The sequence below is a fragment of the Calliphora vicina genome, chromosome 5 (genome assembly GCF_958450345.1).
Source record: "Calliphora vicina chromosome 5, idCalVici1.1, whole genome shotgun sequence".
NCBI classification, from domain to species: domain Eukaryota; kingdom Metazoa; phylum Arthropoda; class Insecta; order Diptera; family Calliphoridae; genus Calliphora; species Calliphora vicina.
Window position 1 is genome coordinate 73,269,630 of NC_088784.1, and position 14,852 is coordinate 73,284,481.

At 29.2% G+C, this 14,852-nt stretch overlaps 1 protein-coding gene across 1 annotated transcript; it reads right to left on the bottom strand.

Annotated features, from left to right (window-relative positions):
• Positions 1-10,025: 10,025 nt before the first annotated feature.
• Positions 10,026-11,181, bottom strand: LOC135960390 (uncharacterized). The gene is made up of 2 exons (XM_065511672.1): positions 10,583-11,181; positions 10,026-10,519 (listed from the first exon to the last, which is right to left on the bottom strand). Exons 1-2 carry the CDS (start codon positions 10,628-10,630, stop codon positions 10,061-10,063), a joined length of 507 nt encoding a protein of 168 aa, XP_065367744.1. The 5' UTR covers positions 10,631-11,181; the 3' UTR covers positions 10,026-10,060.
• Positions 11,182-14,852: the final 3,671 nt, after the last annotated feature.

Here is a 14,852-nt window from a genome sequence, read left to right on the forward strand (position 1 = left end):
CAAAGTTATTTTACTATCACACAGTAAATAAGGTCACAGTAGGCATTTTTCTAAAAAAAAACTCAGTTTTTGGAACACATTTTCCACGTTTTAGGAATTTTAGTATTTACAAATAAAAAAATTATAGCGTCATTGATTTTAGAACATTTGAGTCTATATACATAAGTTTCAAATTTTGTTATGATATCTTTAACTGTTAAAATTCTACATTAATTCAAATTTTATATTTTTATTTGAGAAAAAGCACCATTTGATAATTTTTTTAGTATTTAAGGTAAATACCTTCCGAAAAATGTATAAAATTATTTAATTTTACTAAAATATCAATCTCCAAGTCCTAGGGTTTTCCCAAATACCAAATCTGGCCAGAAACCTTGAAAGATTTGTACGTTTTTTCATACATTGCATGCTAATTCGGATAATAAATGGTTTTTTGCGATTTGTTTAAAAAATTTGAGACCCGAGGTGACAATGCACTGGCCCCTATTAGTGCTAGAAAGCTAAACAAATATAAATCAACATGAAAACACCTCAGCACCAATGTGTAATTTTGTCTCCAATAGTTCCCGAGATACGGAATTATTTCCAAAAAAAGTTTCTAAAACACTAAGGATTTGCTATAATGATGTGAATAGTAACTTAAACATATTATGGTAAACATGTACAACTATATTTTTTCACTGAGTATATAGAAAATGTTCTAAAATAGACAAACTCAAACTAAAATAATTCTTCACTAACTAAAATGAGTACTGGCTGTATACAAGCATTCAAAAACTAGCTGTGGAACTAATGCTGTTTTTCCTGAGATTTATTATTAAGATACACCCTAAAACTACTAAAAATTCTGTATTATTGGCCATATTAAAAGTGTCGTTGAAAAAGACATTAAAATTTTACAATCCTAACACAATGAACTAATAATAAAAACTACAAAAAAATAGGTGTATTCAATATGTATAATAAAGATAGAATCAAAAACAAACAGAAAAACGAATAAACGAAATTCATTTTATTTAGACTGAAATAAAGTGCAGGAGAATGTAAAACGAAAAAAAAACTATTTCCATTATGTATTGAAAGAAAAATTTGATTCATTATAAGATAACATTTCCAAAATAACTGTTGTCGGATTTATCATAATTTGAATAAAACTTTTACGCCACCATATTCATAATCAATTTTTAAAAGTATCAAAATTTTATCGAACAAAAATTTCCATAAAAAATAGCTTTATTAAACTTTGATGACTTCAAAATTTGATTATGAATAAGACCTTTAGTCATTTACAATTCAATAGGACCAGTGGTTTAAATGATAAGCAGTACTTTCTTTAAAATTGGATTTACTCAAATTTACACAACAACAATTTAAATAGTCACTCTCTTTTAATACACACACTTATATTACACACTTTAAAATACACTGTTAATACACAGAGAAAACAGATTCGTGATAGCAACCGAATTTATTGCCAATCGAATGATTCGGTTGCACAAATAGAATTTGTCAATTCTAACAACAGAAAGTCAGTTGATAAAGAAGAATTTCAGTTGAAGCAACCAAACTTTAGTCACCCCTTCCAAAATATTGTAGCCACATCTGTAAAATTCGGTCACTAAGATAGAACCATTCGATTGGCAACAAATTCGGTTGCTAGCATGAAACTGTTTTTTCTGTGTACATATTGATGTTAATTCAAGCAGTGCTTACGATATTCTGACTTCAACAAAAACTCGCTGCTACTATTTATACACACGCATCTTCTAGCATCTTCCAGTACATATTATCTAGTGGAAACATAAACAATGTTAATAACACGCTGTTATTAACATTGTTTATGAGTACGGCAACATTAACTGTGAAACAGTATTAAAAGCACTGGGCGATCATTGTTAAAATAGAATAAACAAGCGTTTCCGCTAGATAACACTGGAAATTGCTAGAAGATACTGCTGATGGAAATTTTAAAAAAAAATTACGAAGGTTGAAATCAACCGTTACAAACCATTAAATTCAAATTTCTAATGAATTTCATAACAATATGTGTACATAGAACAAGTCTAATGTTTGTCACACAAGTTTAAAAAAACACTAAATAAAAATATAACTTACACTCACAAACAAATATTTTATGTAAAAATGCATTGTATATATCTATAATTTTAATAAAATTAATAAAACAAAAATAAGTAAACCAACCATAAATGTTTTATTGCGATTTTAAAGCTAAAAATAAAGAAATTTACTTGACAAGTAAGTATGTAGTTATATCTATAAATCAACCTGGGGCCGAATTACCGCACTTGTGATCGAAAGAACTATCATATCGAAAATTATTTCGTTATTGTAATTATAACCAATTATAACTAAATTCCATGCTCGATATAGAATGCCGTAATCTCAAATCAGAAAATTACGATCGAATTAACTCGATATCGAATGCGGAAATTCGGCCCCTAAATTAATGATTTTCTGAGTCGATTTAATGGTGTTTGAGGCATTGTTTAGCTTTAGAAAAATATTAATTAATTAAAAAATTATAACACAGTGATAAGAATTTGTGTTTTGTTATACGTTTAATTTTTTTAATCAAGAACGAACCAAATTAAAATTTCTTAGAATCGGGTCATGTTTTAAACTAGCCCCTACACATATGTTCTCCCTAAATATTGCTCATGAATACCTTAAATTAGTAAGTACCCACACAAAATTCAACACCGATAAGTACGTCAAAGTGATTTTGTACCAACAACCAAATTTTATCAGACCACAATTTTATTTTTCTTCGAGTTTCTCCCCTTATAGAGGACGTAAGTATTTCTTTGTGCTGAAAACCAAACTTTTCTTCAAACATTGCCAACTGTTATTATGTTTTGAAAACGAAACGTTATAATATCAAAGACAACAACCACTTCATTATGAAAATAAAAAAAGCAACCAAAAACTTTAAAAGCTTTTTAAAACTGTTATACAAACAAGTGGTTGCCACATGGCAAAACTGCGTATGCCGCCGCACAGTGGCTCATTATCGTATTTCATCGGCCAAAACTCTGTAACTTTTGAACCGATAGAGATATATTCGAAATTTTTTTTTGATGGACATGTATCTTCTTGAATTTTTCTCCAGTTTTAATTCCATTAATATCGGTTCAGCAGTTTTTGAGAAATTTAAAGCTAAAATTGAACATTTCATTGTTATATCATTTACTATGAAAATGCGGAATTTTTCATTTTTTGCATCAGCTTTACTTATAAAAAAGTTGTAAGCAGATAAAAACATGTAAGGAGTATGTTCGGTCAAGCTCGTCCATATAATACACTATAATTTATTTTCGTGAATGATTTTCGGTCATTATATGGGAGATATGACTAATTACGGACCTATCACCATGAAATTACGTCGTGTGATTTAAGTCAATCAGCCCAATCATGAATAAAAAATCCGCGGGAATTTTTTCCCTTTTCCCATTTTTTCTATTCAAATTCAGTGTTAAAATTGGGAAAAGGGAAAAAACTCCCGTGGAATTTTTATTCATGATTGGGCTGTATATGCATGTTATTTCTGTTGAATTTTATGTTTATACCAACATATTTAATCTCTTCAACACATCGTTAAAGAGATTTTCAGAAGAGGGCATTATATGGGAGCTATGGCTAATTATGGACCGATCGCCATGAAATTAGGTCGTGTGATTTATGTCTATATGAATGTTATTTCTGTTGAATTTTATGTTTATAACAAAATTTTTAAGAGATTTATGCTCGTTAAAGTGATTTTCGAAAGCGGGCCTTATATGGGAGCTATGACTTATTATGGACCGATCGTAATGGAACTAGGCTGTTTGATCTATGTCCATATGAAGTTTATTTATATTGAATTTTATGTTCATACCTGTAGTTTTAAAAGATTTATGATCGTTTAATTGATTTTTGGAAGTGGGCATTATATGGGAGCTATGACTAATTATGGACCAATAATCATAAAATTAGGTGACATTAATTCAGTTTATACAAAACTTATTTGGAGCAAAATTTGTGTAGATACCTATATAAATTAACCATTTACGACCGATAAAGTATAATTTCGGGAGAACATTTGCATGGGTACTAAGTGAAATAATGGACCGATTTCAGTCAGTTTCAATAGGCTTCGTTCTCGGGCCGAACAAAATGTATGTACCAAATTTTATTGCAATATCTTCAAAATTGCGACTTGTACTTTGCGCCAGTCATATGAACATGTGAAATAAAAGTAGAAACAAAATTTGGGAATAATTTCATTCAAATGAAAAAAGTGTTCAACAAACAGGTCAACAAGTATATATGCGCTAAAAGAGGACACTTTGGCCTTTCTCCTGGTAATATTTTACTTTACCAGCATGTCACGCACACAATTGACAATATTTTTATCTAATTTTTTGGCTACCTTAGTTTCAATTCAGCAATTGTGTTTACTACTGAGTGGCATTAAAATTTTGAAATCGGAGTTAAAAAAAGTTGGACTTTTGGCCGATGAAATTGAGATATGAGCCACCGTACGCCGTTGCGTCTGGCAACAGCAAACCTATTTTTATACCCTTCACCTTCGTAAGAAGGGTATTATAAGTTTGTCATTCCGTTTGTAATTTCCACAATAAAATTTTCCGACCCTATAAAGTAAATATATTCAGGATCCTTATAGAAAGCAGAGTCGATTAAGCCATGTCCGTTTAAAATCAGCAAAATCGGTCCACAAATGGCTGAGATATGAGGAAAATACCAGGACAACCTCGATTTTTGACCTTAATTAATATAGACAATATGGATATCTAATGATAGAAAGACCTTTGCAACGACGTATATAAAACCATAGTAAGTTGGACCTACAATGAGTTAAAATCGGAAAAATGTTTTTTATTCCGAATTTTTTTTTCACCAAAAAAATTTAAAAAACAAAAAAACAAATCGATTTTTTTTTGAACACAAATTACTGATTTGTGTACTGTTGTGATTGAATATGTGGAAACTATGACCTATTATGGGCCTATCGCTTCATAATATTGTAACGTGATTTCTAAGTATTTGAGAGATATTTTTGTAGAATTTTATTTATAACCAAGAGTGGAGTACAATTAAATCTTGGATACAAATTACTGATCGGTGTAAAATTTTGGTTCAGTGCAGACTTTTTTTTTTTGGATATTTGTGCCGGTTAATGTATTTTCCGGAAGTAGTTCTTATATGGAGGCTATGACCAATTATAACATTTGATACATCGATTTTTATATAAATATATTGAAATTTTTTGTTTTGAATTTCAATCTTTGTATTAACCCTTAAATGCGCACTGTATCTTTTAAGATACAACCAAAAAAAAAATTCTTACGGTTCCAATTTTGGATCAAATTTAATAAAAAGTAAATGGATGTATTTAGAACATCATAACTCATTTGAAAAAAATAGCCCTTTCCAGAAAATCTTCAGGATTTGCGTTTTATTGACATTCAAAGTTCAAAATTAAATTTTGTTAAAAAATAAAAAAAATTGATTATTTGATGTTGCATAATATTAAGCAGAGATATATAAATGATTTGAAAAATTCAGGATAGTGTAAAAATACTTCATTAGGCATAAAAATGTTTACAAAAGCTTTTTGATTCAAAATTTGGCTACAGAGCGTTATTTAATGGTTGTATCTTTTAAGATACACTGCGCATTCATCTACGAATTACATATTCGTTTTATTTGAATTATGTACTCTGTTATTGTGCAAGTTCATATATATTTTGCACTTTGAACAAGCAGATTGTATGTTCGGCATGTTGCTATGTTTATATGATTATTTATTTTAAGTTTTGCAATCGACGACAGATATTTTTTTACTGATTTCATAATTTGGAACTAACTAAAAGAATTTTAAAGTCATGTCAGGATTTAGAAAGGTTGATGGAGTCAATATGACTGATGAGGAAGTTTGTGAATTACTTTGCAATAGTGAGGGTATTACTTATTACAGTACGGACATCAGTGACTCAGATGACGATGAAATGCAGGTTACAAACTCATGTAAAAAGAGACCAGAGCGCCTAGGAGCTTCTAGAATGATAGTAATACAGGACGAAAATAATACAGAAAGTGATAGTGAAGATGAACTTGATATTGAAGGATCTATACATGATTCTTTCATACAAATGATAAATGATGATAATAATCATGAAGTTCCGGCAGATGCAAATTTAGGTGGATTTGAACAGTTGGATTCAACACCTTCCACTTCTAATGCAAAGACTAATACTACCTTTGGTCCCACAAATAATTGGATCTCTTTTTCTTCCGAGTTTAGTGAGATTTTTATAAATCCAAAGTCATCGGAATTTGAAAGAGTTTTATGGAAAAAGGGACATATTCAATTTGATGCTAACCAAGTCCAGTTTGGAGGCGATACTGACCTTACAGACGATATAAAGGCATTACAAACGCCTTTTAAAGTTTGGTGTCATTTATTTACGCAATCATTAGAAGAAGACATTGTAATGGAAACTTTAAGATATGCTGGTGTTGATCAATGTTTTAGTTTCACTGTGTCCGATCTCCGCAAATTTATAGGAACACTCTTTTACATGACACTACAAACTTCCAAACAACAGAGACTATTGGTCTGTAAACAACCACAGAAGTGTTCAAATAATACAAAGCCAAATGCCTCTGAAACGCTTTGAAAAAATTCGTGAGTTTTTGCATTTTAACGACAAAAGCAAAATGCCTGATCGAAATGATCCCAATCGCGACAGGCTTTACCTAATTCGGCCAATTATCGATACTCTAAATAGAACTTTTTCTACCGTACCGAAACTAAACAGATTGAGTGTAGATGAGCAAATGTGCTCCACAAAAATCGGAAGTTATATGAAACAATATTTACTAAACAAACCAAAAAAGTGGGGCTTGAAATTTTTTGTACTATGTGATACAATGGGATTCGCCTACACATTTGAGCAACTGAAAAGTTGGCAGATGGTGAGCCAGATCTTCAATCCTCAGCAAACATTGTCGTAAGACTTATTCGGGGAGTACCGCGATATCAAAACTTTGTGATATACTTTGATCATTTTTATACAACAGTGCCTCTCATAGTATATTTGCGCACACAGGGAATTCTGGGTGTTGGTACAATTAGACGCAATAGAATTAAGAATTGTAAGTTACCTGAAGAGAAAATAATGATGAAATTCGAAAGAGGAACAAGTCAGGAATTTGTTACCAACATACACGGAATCGATGTGACCACATTATCATGGAAAGACAATCGAATTGTCAATCTGATTTCAAACTATGTCGGTACTAAGCCCCCAGTAGATATATCTAATACGGAGAGTGAACCTTTAACAATAAAACGCTTTGATAAAAAGGAAAAAACTATCAAAAGTATTCAATGTCCACAAATCATTAAAGATTATAACTGCCACATGGGCGGAGTAGACTTGATGGATAGCTCAATAGGCCGGCATAAAATAGCAATGAAAAGCCGTAAGTGGACAACGATTGTATTTTACCACCTTCTTGACATGACATGTGTAAATGCCTGGATCCTTTATAGAAGAATAAACAAAGATAAACCAGAATCTAAAATACGATTAATCGATTTCAAATTGGAAGTGGCTGATGCAATGTTTTCATATAACAGTAAAACTATTCCAGTAAGAGGACGCCCAACTTTGGAAAAACAAATAGAAGAAAAAAGACGAAAGCCGAATGCATCCCCAGCGCCACCGAAGGATACCCGGCTAGATGGAATCAGTCACTGGATTACAATGGAAAAAAAGCAAGATGTAAGCTGCCCAAATGCTCAGGTCAAACCAAAATGATTTGTTTGAAATGTAAGGTGAATTTGTGTGTGACCGCTGAAAAAAATTGTTTTTATGAATACCATAACTTTTAATTACTTTTATTACTCTATTTTACTCATTGTTTTTGTCTTAGTGACATTAACTTTATATGTTTATTTATTAAAATTGAATTAACAGTGTTTTTAAAATTATAATTTATTTTTATAAATAAAAAAACCTTTAAAAATTAAAATACTGGTATTTATTTCTTTGAAAATTAAAATATAGGAGAGTGCGCATTGCATCTTTTAAGATACAACCACTATTTTTTTAAAAAAATCACCAAAAAAAAATTTAAAAAAAAACGTGGTACACAGATGTTATTTTTTTAAAATTTTACATATTATATATTTTTTTCGTGAAAATTGGCGTTGTTGCGCATTTAACGGTTAAATTTATGAAAATTTTAGTATTTTCGGGAGTGGACTTATGGATTTATGGGAGCTATGGTTAAATATGAACCGATATTTACAAAATCCAGTAGTATTATTACTGGATACAAATTACTGATCTGTTTTACATATTTATTAAGGTAAATTATGACCAATTACATAGGGCAACAAAATCGAAAAAAATTTTGAGCTTTTAAACCACTACACAATTTTGATGTATTGTGGTTCCAGTAGTACAAATATGGTCCAAATTTTATATTTTATGGAGAAGTTTTTTTTTAAATTTTTTTTTGGTAAAATTGTGAATTTTTTTAGACGTTTCTCCACATAATTTATGATAACTCAAAAAGGGTTACTCCGATATTATTAAAAAAATCAAAAAAAAGTTTAGATTTACATAACGTTTTAATCGGCTCAGTAGTTTCGGAGTTATAATAACAAATTTAAGTAAACAATATTTTTTCTACGTGAAAATAGCAAATTTTTTGGTTTTAAAAAACTCATTAAAAATCGAAAATGTCAGAAATTGTTCACGTTTATTGAGATATACAAAATGAGATATCGAACATAAAATTCGATTGATTCTTTTCGATTTTTTTCACAATTAAGTGAGTTGGCTCATTTTCACATAATTTTTGTTTTTTGTTTGATATACATAAAATTGAGTAGTTAATATTCTTCTTTTGAACGATTGAATTTTTAAAACATTTTCCCAATGCTATGTAAAAATGTTCACATATATATTGCGTTTCAGTCGTCTCAGTAGTTTCGGAGTTATAATAACAAATTGAAGCAAAATAATATATTTTTTTACATGAAAATAGAAAATATTTTTGTTTTAAAAAAATCATAAAAAATAGAAAACTGCAGAAATTGTTCAGATTTATTGCTTTATCGCAAAGCCACATATAATAGCAATAAAATGAGATATCGGTCATAAAAATCGATTGATTCTTTTCGAATTTATTCACATTTAAGTGAGTTCGCTCATTTTTACATAATTTTTGTTTTTTGTTTGATATACATAAAATTGAGCAGTTAATGTTCTTCTTTCAAATGATTTAATTTGGAAAACATTTTCCCTATGCTATTTACAAATTTTCACATATATATTGCGTTTCAATCGGTTCAGTAGTTTCGGAGTTATAATAACAAATTGAAGCAAAAAATATATTTTTTTACGTGAAAATAGAAAATATTTTTGTTTTAAAAAAATCATGAAAAATTGAAAACGGCAGAAATTGTTCAGATTTATTGCTATATCGCAAAGCCATATGTAATAGGAACAAAATGAGATATCGATCATAAAAATCAATGGATTCTTTTCGAATTTATTTACAATTAAGTGAATTCGCTCATTTTCACAAAATTGTGTGTGCTTACAAGCTTGTACTTTAAGTAGAAATTTTACATGTGTTTTGTTATTGTAACAAAAACAAAACACATGTAAAATTTACACTCAACGGTATATGACGATGTATAGTTTTTAATGTTACACACAAAATGACAAACTTATTCCCCACTTTTGTTGGTGGAGGGTATAATAAAGTAATTAAGCGAGAAGGAAACCGTTATTTGACTGGTTCTTGGGGGTATATAAGACCTGTTCTAATGATGTTAATATGGCGTTGATTTATGATGTAAATTAACATCTTTAAAACACTTGGTGACAGGTCACACCGATCTACATCTCACTTACTGCAGTCCTAGTTAAACATTTGTATATTATTTTGTTCGTTATATATAACATTTTAATTTATTTAATAACTTTTCAAAATGGTATAGGCAAACATCTACGTTTTATTGCTTTTCCTCCACATTAGGTATCAATTCTGCCAATTCCAAACGTTTCTCCTTCAAACACTTTATATAATCCGTAGCCGAACTATTGGCTGCCGTTATACATTGAGGATAATCAACTTTGCTGTAGGTATCATTACGCAGTTTAGTTTCAAAAGGATATTTGGACAATTCTTCCTTATCACCTTGTGGCTGGTCACGCAATTCATAATCATTTAATTTCTTATAGAATTTAGCAAAGTTTTGTGATTCCTCCAAGTACAAATCAAATAAATCACCAGTAGCACGATTATTATAAATTTCTGTGCAAATTTCCGGCAGATATTGCAGTAAACTTGCAATATTTTCCAAATCAAAATCACATGTAGTGTAAATGCTATCAGTTTCCGAGGGGGCTGCGGTTGAGGGCTCTATTATCGTTTCGGTGACCTCTTGTTGGGCCAAAGTTGGGGAATATGACTTAAATTGTTGAGAAAGATGTTGGTTATAAATAATATTTTAATTAAATTGACTAAAACTTACCATTAATAAAATGCTTAATAAGAAAATGAAAACTGTTGCGAACGTCATGTTTGTATTAAAATTGTATTACAACTGACTGAAACTAAAGAAATTCGCTCACTGTGTGTTTGCTAACATTTATTGCCGTTATGTCGTATTTAACTAATTTGTTTCTAATTATTTTTTATGAATTCATACTTAAAGGAGTGCCATTCTATTAGTAACTTATTATATTCATCACTACTTTTTTACTTGTGGGTAAAGAGAAGGCACACAGGAAATTCAAGGAAATTTGTATCTCAAAACTTTACCTTTGACCTGTAAGTGAAAGTATTAGACTTGCCCGATTTTGTTTAAGGGTTCAGTATAAGTGCCAGTCATGTAATAACAGAATAACAAAATATTATAATTGTAAAACTAGGGTCCATTATGGTTGGCAACCGAACTAATGTTACTAATTTTTGATCGTGGGAGCATCGAAAAAGTTCAATATAAGGGCCACCCTATTGTACATTTAAATTTCCTTACTTTTATTTAAATACTCATGTAGATATTGGCAAATATTTTAATTAAATAATTGTATTGTTAATGTGTGTTTCTGAGACTCTTTTTTAGCGTGTTTTTGGCGTGTTTTATTAAATCGACAAACTCTTCGGTACTAAAGTTGTTTAAAGCATTATTCATTCATTTAATAACTAAAAAACAAAAACATTTACTTTTGTTTGATTTTATTTCAAGCTAAAACTTTCTTATCAAAATATTACTGATTGTAAAAATTTAACGAATGAGTAAATATTTCTTGGGCTTTAAATTATTTATTTTTATTTATTTTTCAATTATGTTCCCTTGTACTTGTATTGTATATTTTTTGTAGTTTCGACAACAAATTAATAAAAAGCTATAATGTTAAGATAAACAAGTAAACAAGTATAGTCGGTCAAGTCCAAACATATGATACGCTACACCCAGTATATGAGTATAAACACTTACCTTTTAATAAAAAACAAAAATTTTGTGAAAATGAGCGAATTCACTTAATTGTGAATAAATTCGAAAACAATCAATCGATAGTTATGATCGATATCCTATTTTGTTGCTATTATATGTGGCTTTGCGGTAAAGCAATAAATCTGAACAATTTCTGCCGTTTTCGATTTTCGTGATTTTCCTGAAACAAAAAAAAAAAATATATTTTCACGTAAAAAATATATAGTTTGCTTCAATTTGTTATTATAACTCCGAAACTATTGAGCCGATTGAAACGCAATATGTATGTGAAGGTTTGTACATAGCATGGGGAAAATGTACATATTTAAAATTCAATCATTCAAAAGAAGAATATTAACTACTCAATTTTATGTATATCAAACAAAAGCTACAATTTTGTGAAAATGAGCGAATTCACTTAATTGTGAATAAATTCGAAAAGAATCAATCGATATTTATGACCGATATCTCATTTTGTTGCTATTACATATGGCTTTGAGATATAGCTATAAATTTGAAAAATTTTTAACGTTTTCGATTTTTCATGATTTTTTAAAACAAAAAAATTTTTATTTTCACGTAAAAAATATATTTTTTGCTTCAATTTGTTATTATAACTCCGAAACTATTGAGCCGATTGAAGCGCAATATATACGTGAAAATTTGTACACAGCATGGGGAAAATATTTTCAAAATTGAATCAATTGAAAGAAGAACATTAACTACTCAATTTTATGTATAACAAACAAAAACTAAAATTTTGTGAAAATGAGCGAATTCACTTAATTGTGAATAAATTCGTAAATAATCCATTGATTTTTATGATCGATGTCTTATTTTGTTGCCATTACATATGGGTTTGCGATATAGCTATAAATCTGAACAATTTTTAACGTTTTCGATTTTTCATGATTTTTTAAAAACAAACAAATTTGTTATTTTCACGTAAAAATATATTTTTTGCTTCAATTTGTTATTATAACTCCGAAACTACTGAACCGAATGAAAAGCAATATATAAGTGAAAATTTGTACACAGCATGGGGAAAATGTTTTCAAAATTCAATCATTCAAAAGAAGAACATTAACTGCTCAATTTTATGTATATCAAACAAAAAAGAAAAATTTTGTGAAAATGAGCAAATTCACTTAATTGTGAATAAATTCGAAAAGAATCAATCGATATTTATGATTGATATCTCATTTTGTTACCATTACATGTGGCTTTGCGATAAAGCAATAAATCTGAACAATTTTAACGTTTTAAATTTTTCATGATTTTTTAAAACAAAATTTTTTTTTATTTTTTGCTTAAATTTGTTATTATGACTCCGAAACTACTGAACCGAATGAAAAGCAATATATAAGTGAAAATTTGTACACAGCATGGGGAAAATGTATTCAAAATTCAATCATTCAAAAGAAAAATATTAACTACTCAATTTTATGTATATCAAACAAAAACCAAAAATTTTGTGAAAATGAGCAAATTCACTTAATTGTGAATAAATTCGAAAAAATTCATCGATATTTATGATCGATATCTTATTTTGTTGCTATTACATGTAGATTTACGATAAAATAATAAATCGAAAAATTTTTTAACGTTTTCAATTTTTCATGATTTTTTTAAAACAAAAAAATTTGTTATTTTCCGAAACTACTGAGCCGATTGAAAAGCAAGATATAAAGGTTATGGAAATCTCAATTTTTCAAAGTTTATTTTAATAACATCGACCAAACCTTTTTGAGTTATCATTAATTATGTGGAGAAACGACTAAAAAATTTATAAATTTACTTAAAAATTTAAAAAAAATGGTGTGCATGGACGGACGGACGAACGGAGAAAGTGATGCTGATGCACGTTACGAATATCAGCACTAACCCAATATACCTTTCCCACTATAGTGGTGTAGGGTATTAAAACTGTCAATGGGGATTTTTATAACGGAACAAATACTTATTTTTTATGTATCAAGTGTTTTTGATAATAACACTCTGCTACAAAATGACACTTTTCGTCAGAACTTGAAAAGCGACCTAATGGGGGTTGTAGGCCTAGAGGAGGACATACTAAAACCGTTTTCAAAGATTTTGAAACACCCTCAAAATTTTGAGATATTTTGGAAAAACTGTTTTAGGGTAGGTCGTAGTACTTTAGTACCTCTAACTCACACATTTTTAGACCGATTTCAAAATTATAAACAATTATGGATAGACAAAGAATTAAGCTTTCATAAAATGTATGTATAAAATTGCGTAAGTTTTTATAAAATGTTTCGCTTTATTTTTAATTTTTTTCCAAATATTTTTTTTCTACAGTTTTTTGTTTATTTATATGCGCTGGGAGAAAAAATTCCAAAAATGGTGTTAATTAAAAGTTGAATAACTTTTACAATTTTAATCCGATTTGAATAATTAAAACCATGTTTTATTAAGAACTAAATTTCCTATATATGTTGTTATAAAGTTTTATAAACTTTCATATCAAAATAAGCAATGAAAAGCGACTAAAATCAAAAAAGTTGATATATTTTGTTTTTCTTTTAGATATTCTTAACAAAAACAATACTTATAACTTAAAAATGTATCAAAAAATGCACGTAATTTTAAAGCGTAATCAGTTTTCTTTCCAAACCCGTTAAAAAATTTAAAGTCGGACAAAAACTGACTAAGCTACAGATCGATAAGTCGACAAACATCACTGAAAACGGTTTTTTTCAGAATAACTTCTGAATGTGAGGGTGTTTCTGAAATTTTTAGAGACAATTTGTAGTGTACTCAGCAAGGCCTATAACTCACGCCAGGCCGTTTTCCAAGTTTTTTTTTCATCGTAGCACCGTGTAACCTTCTTTTTATATATATAATTATTCTGTACGTGTGTTAGTAACTGAACTCCTCCTTAACGGCTGGGCCGAATTCGATGAAATTTGTTGTGTGTGTTTGAGTGGGTCCCCGAATGGTTTAGATTCACAATTGACCTCTATAGGTACAGTGGACATGGCACCTTCCATACAAAGTAAACATTTATTATTGCATATCTGGAGTACTATTATAGTGGGAGTCTTCAAACTTTGTGTGAACTATGGCAGAACAACGTTTGTAATTTAATAATAATTTGAAATTATTTGTTTTTCTAAAAATTTTAATCAATTTCTGTACCAAAACTCTCCACTTTTGTTTTAATATAAAAAAACGCTGTCAAAATTAAAATCAGAAATACAGAATTATGAAATATTTTTGGAATTAATAAATACACGGTATCTTAAAAACCTAAAACGAAATCGATCGGAATAAAAACTAC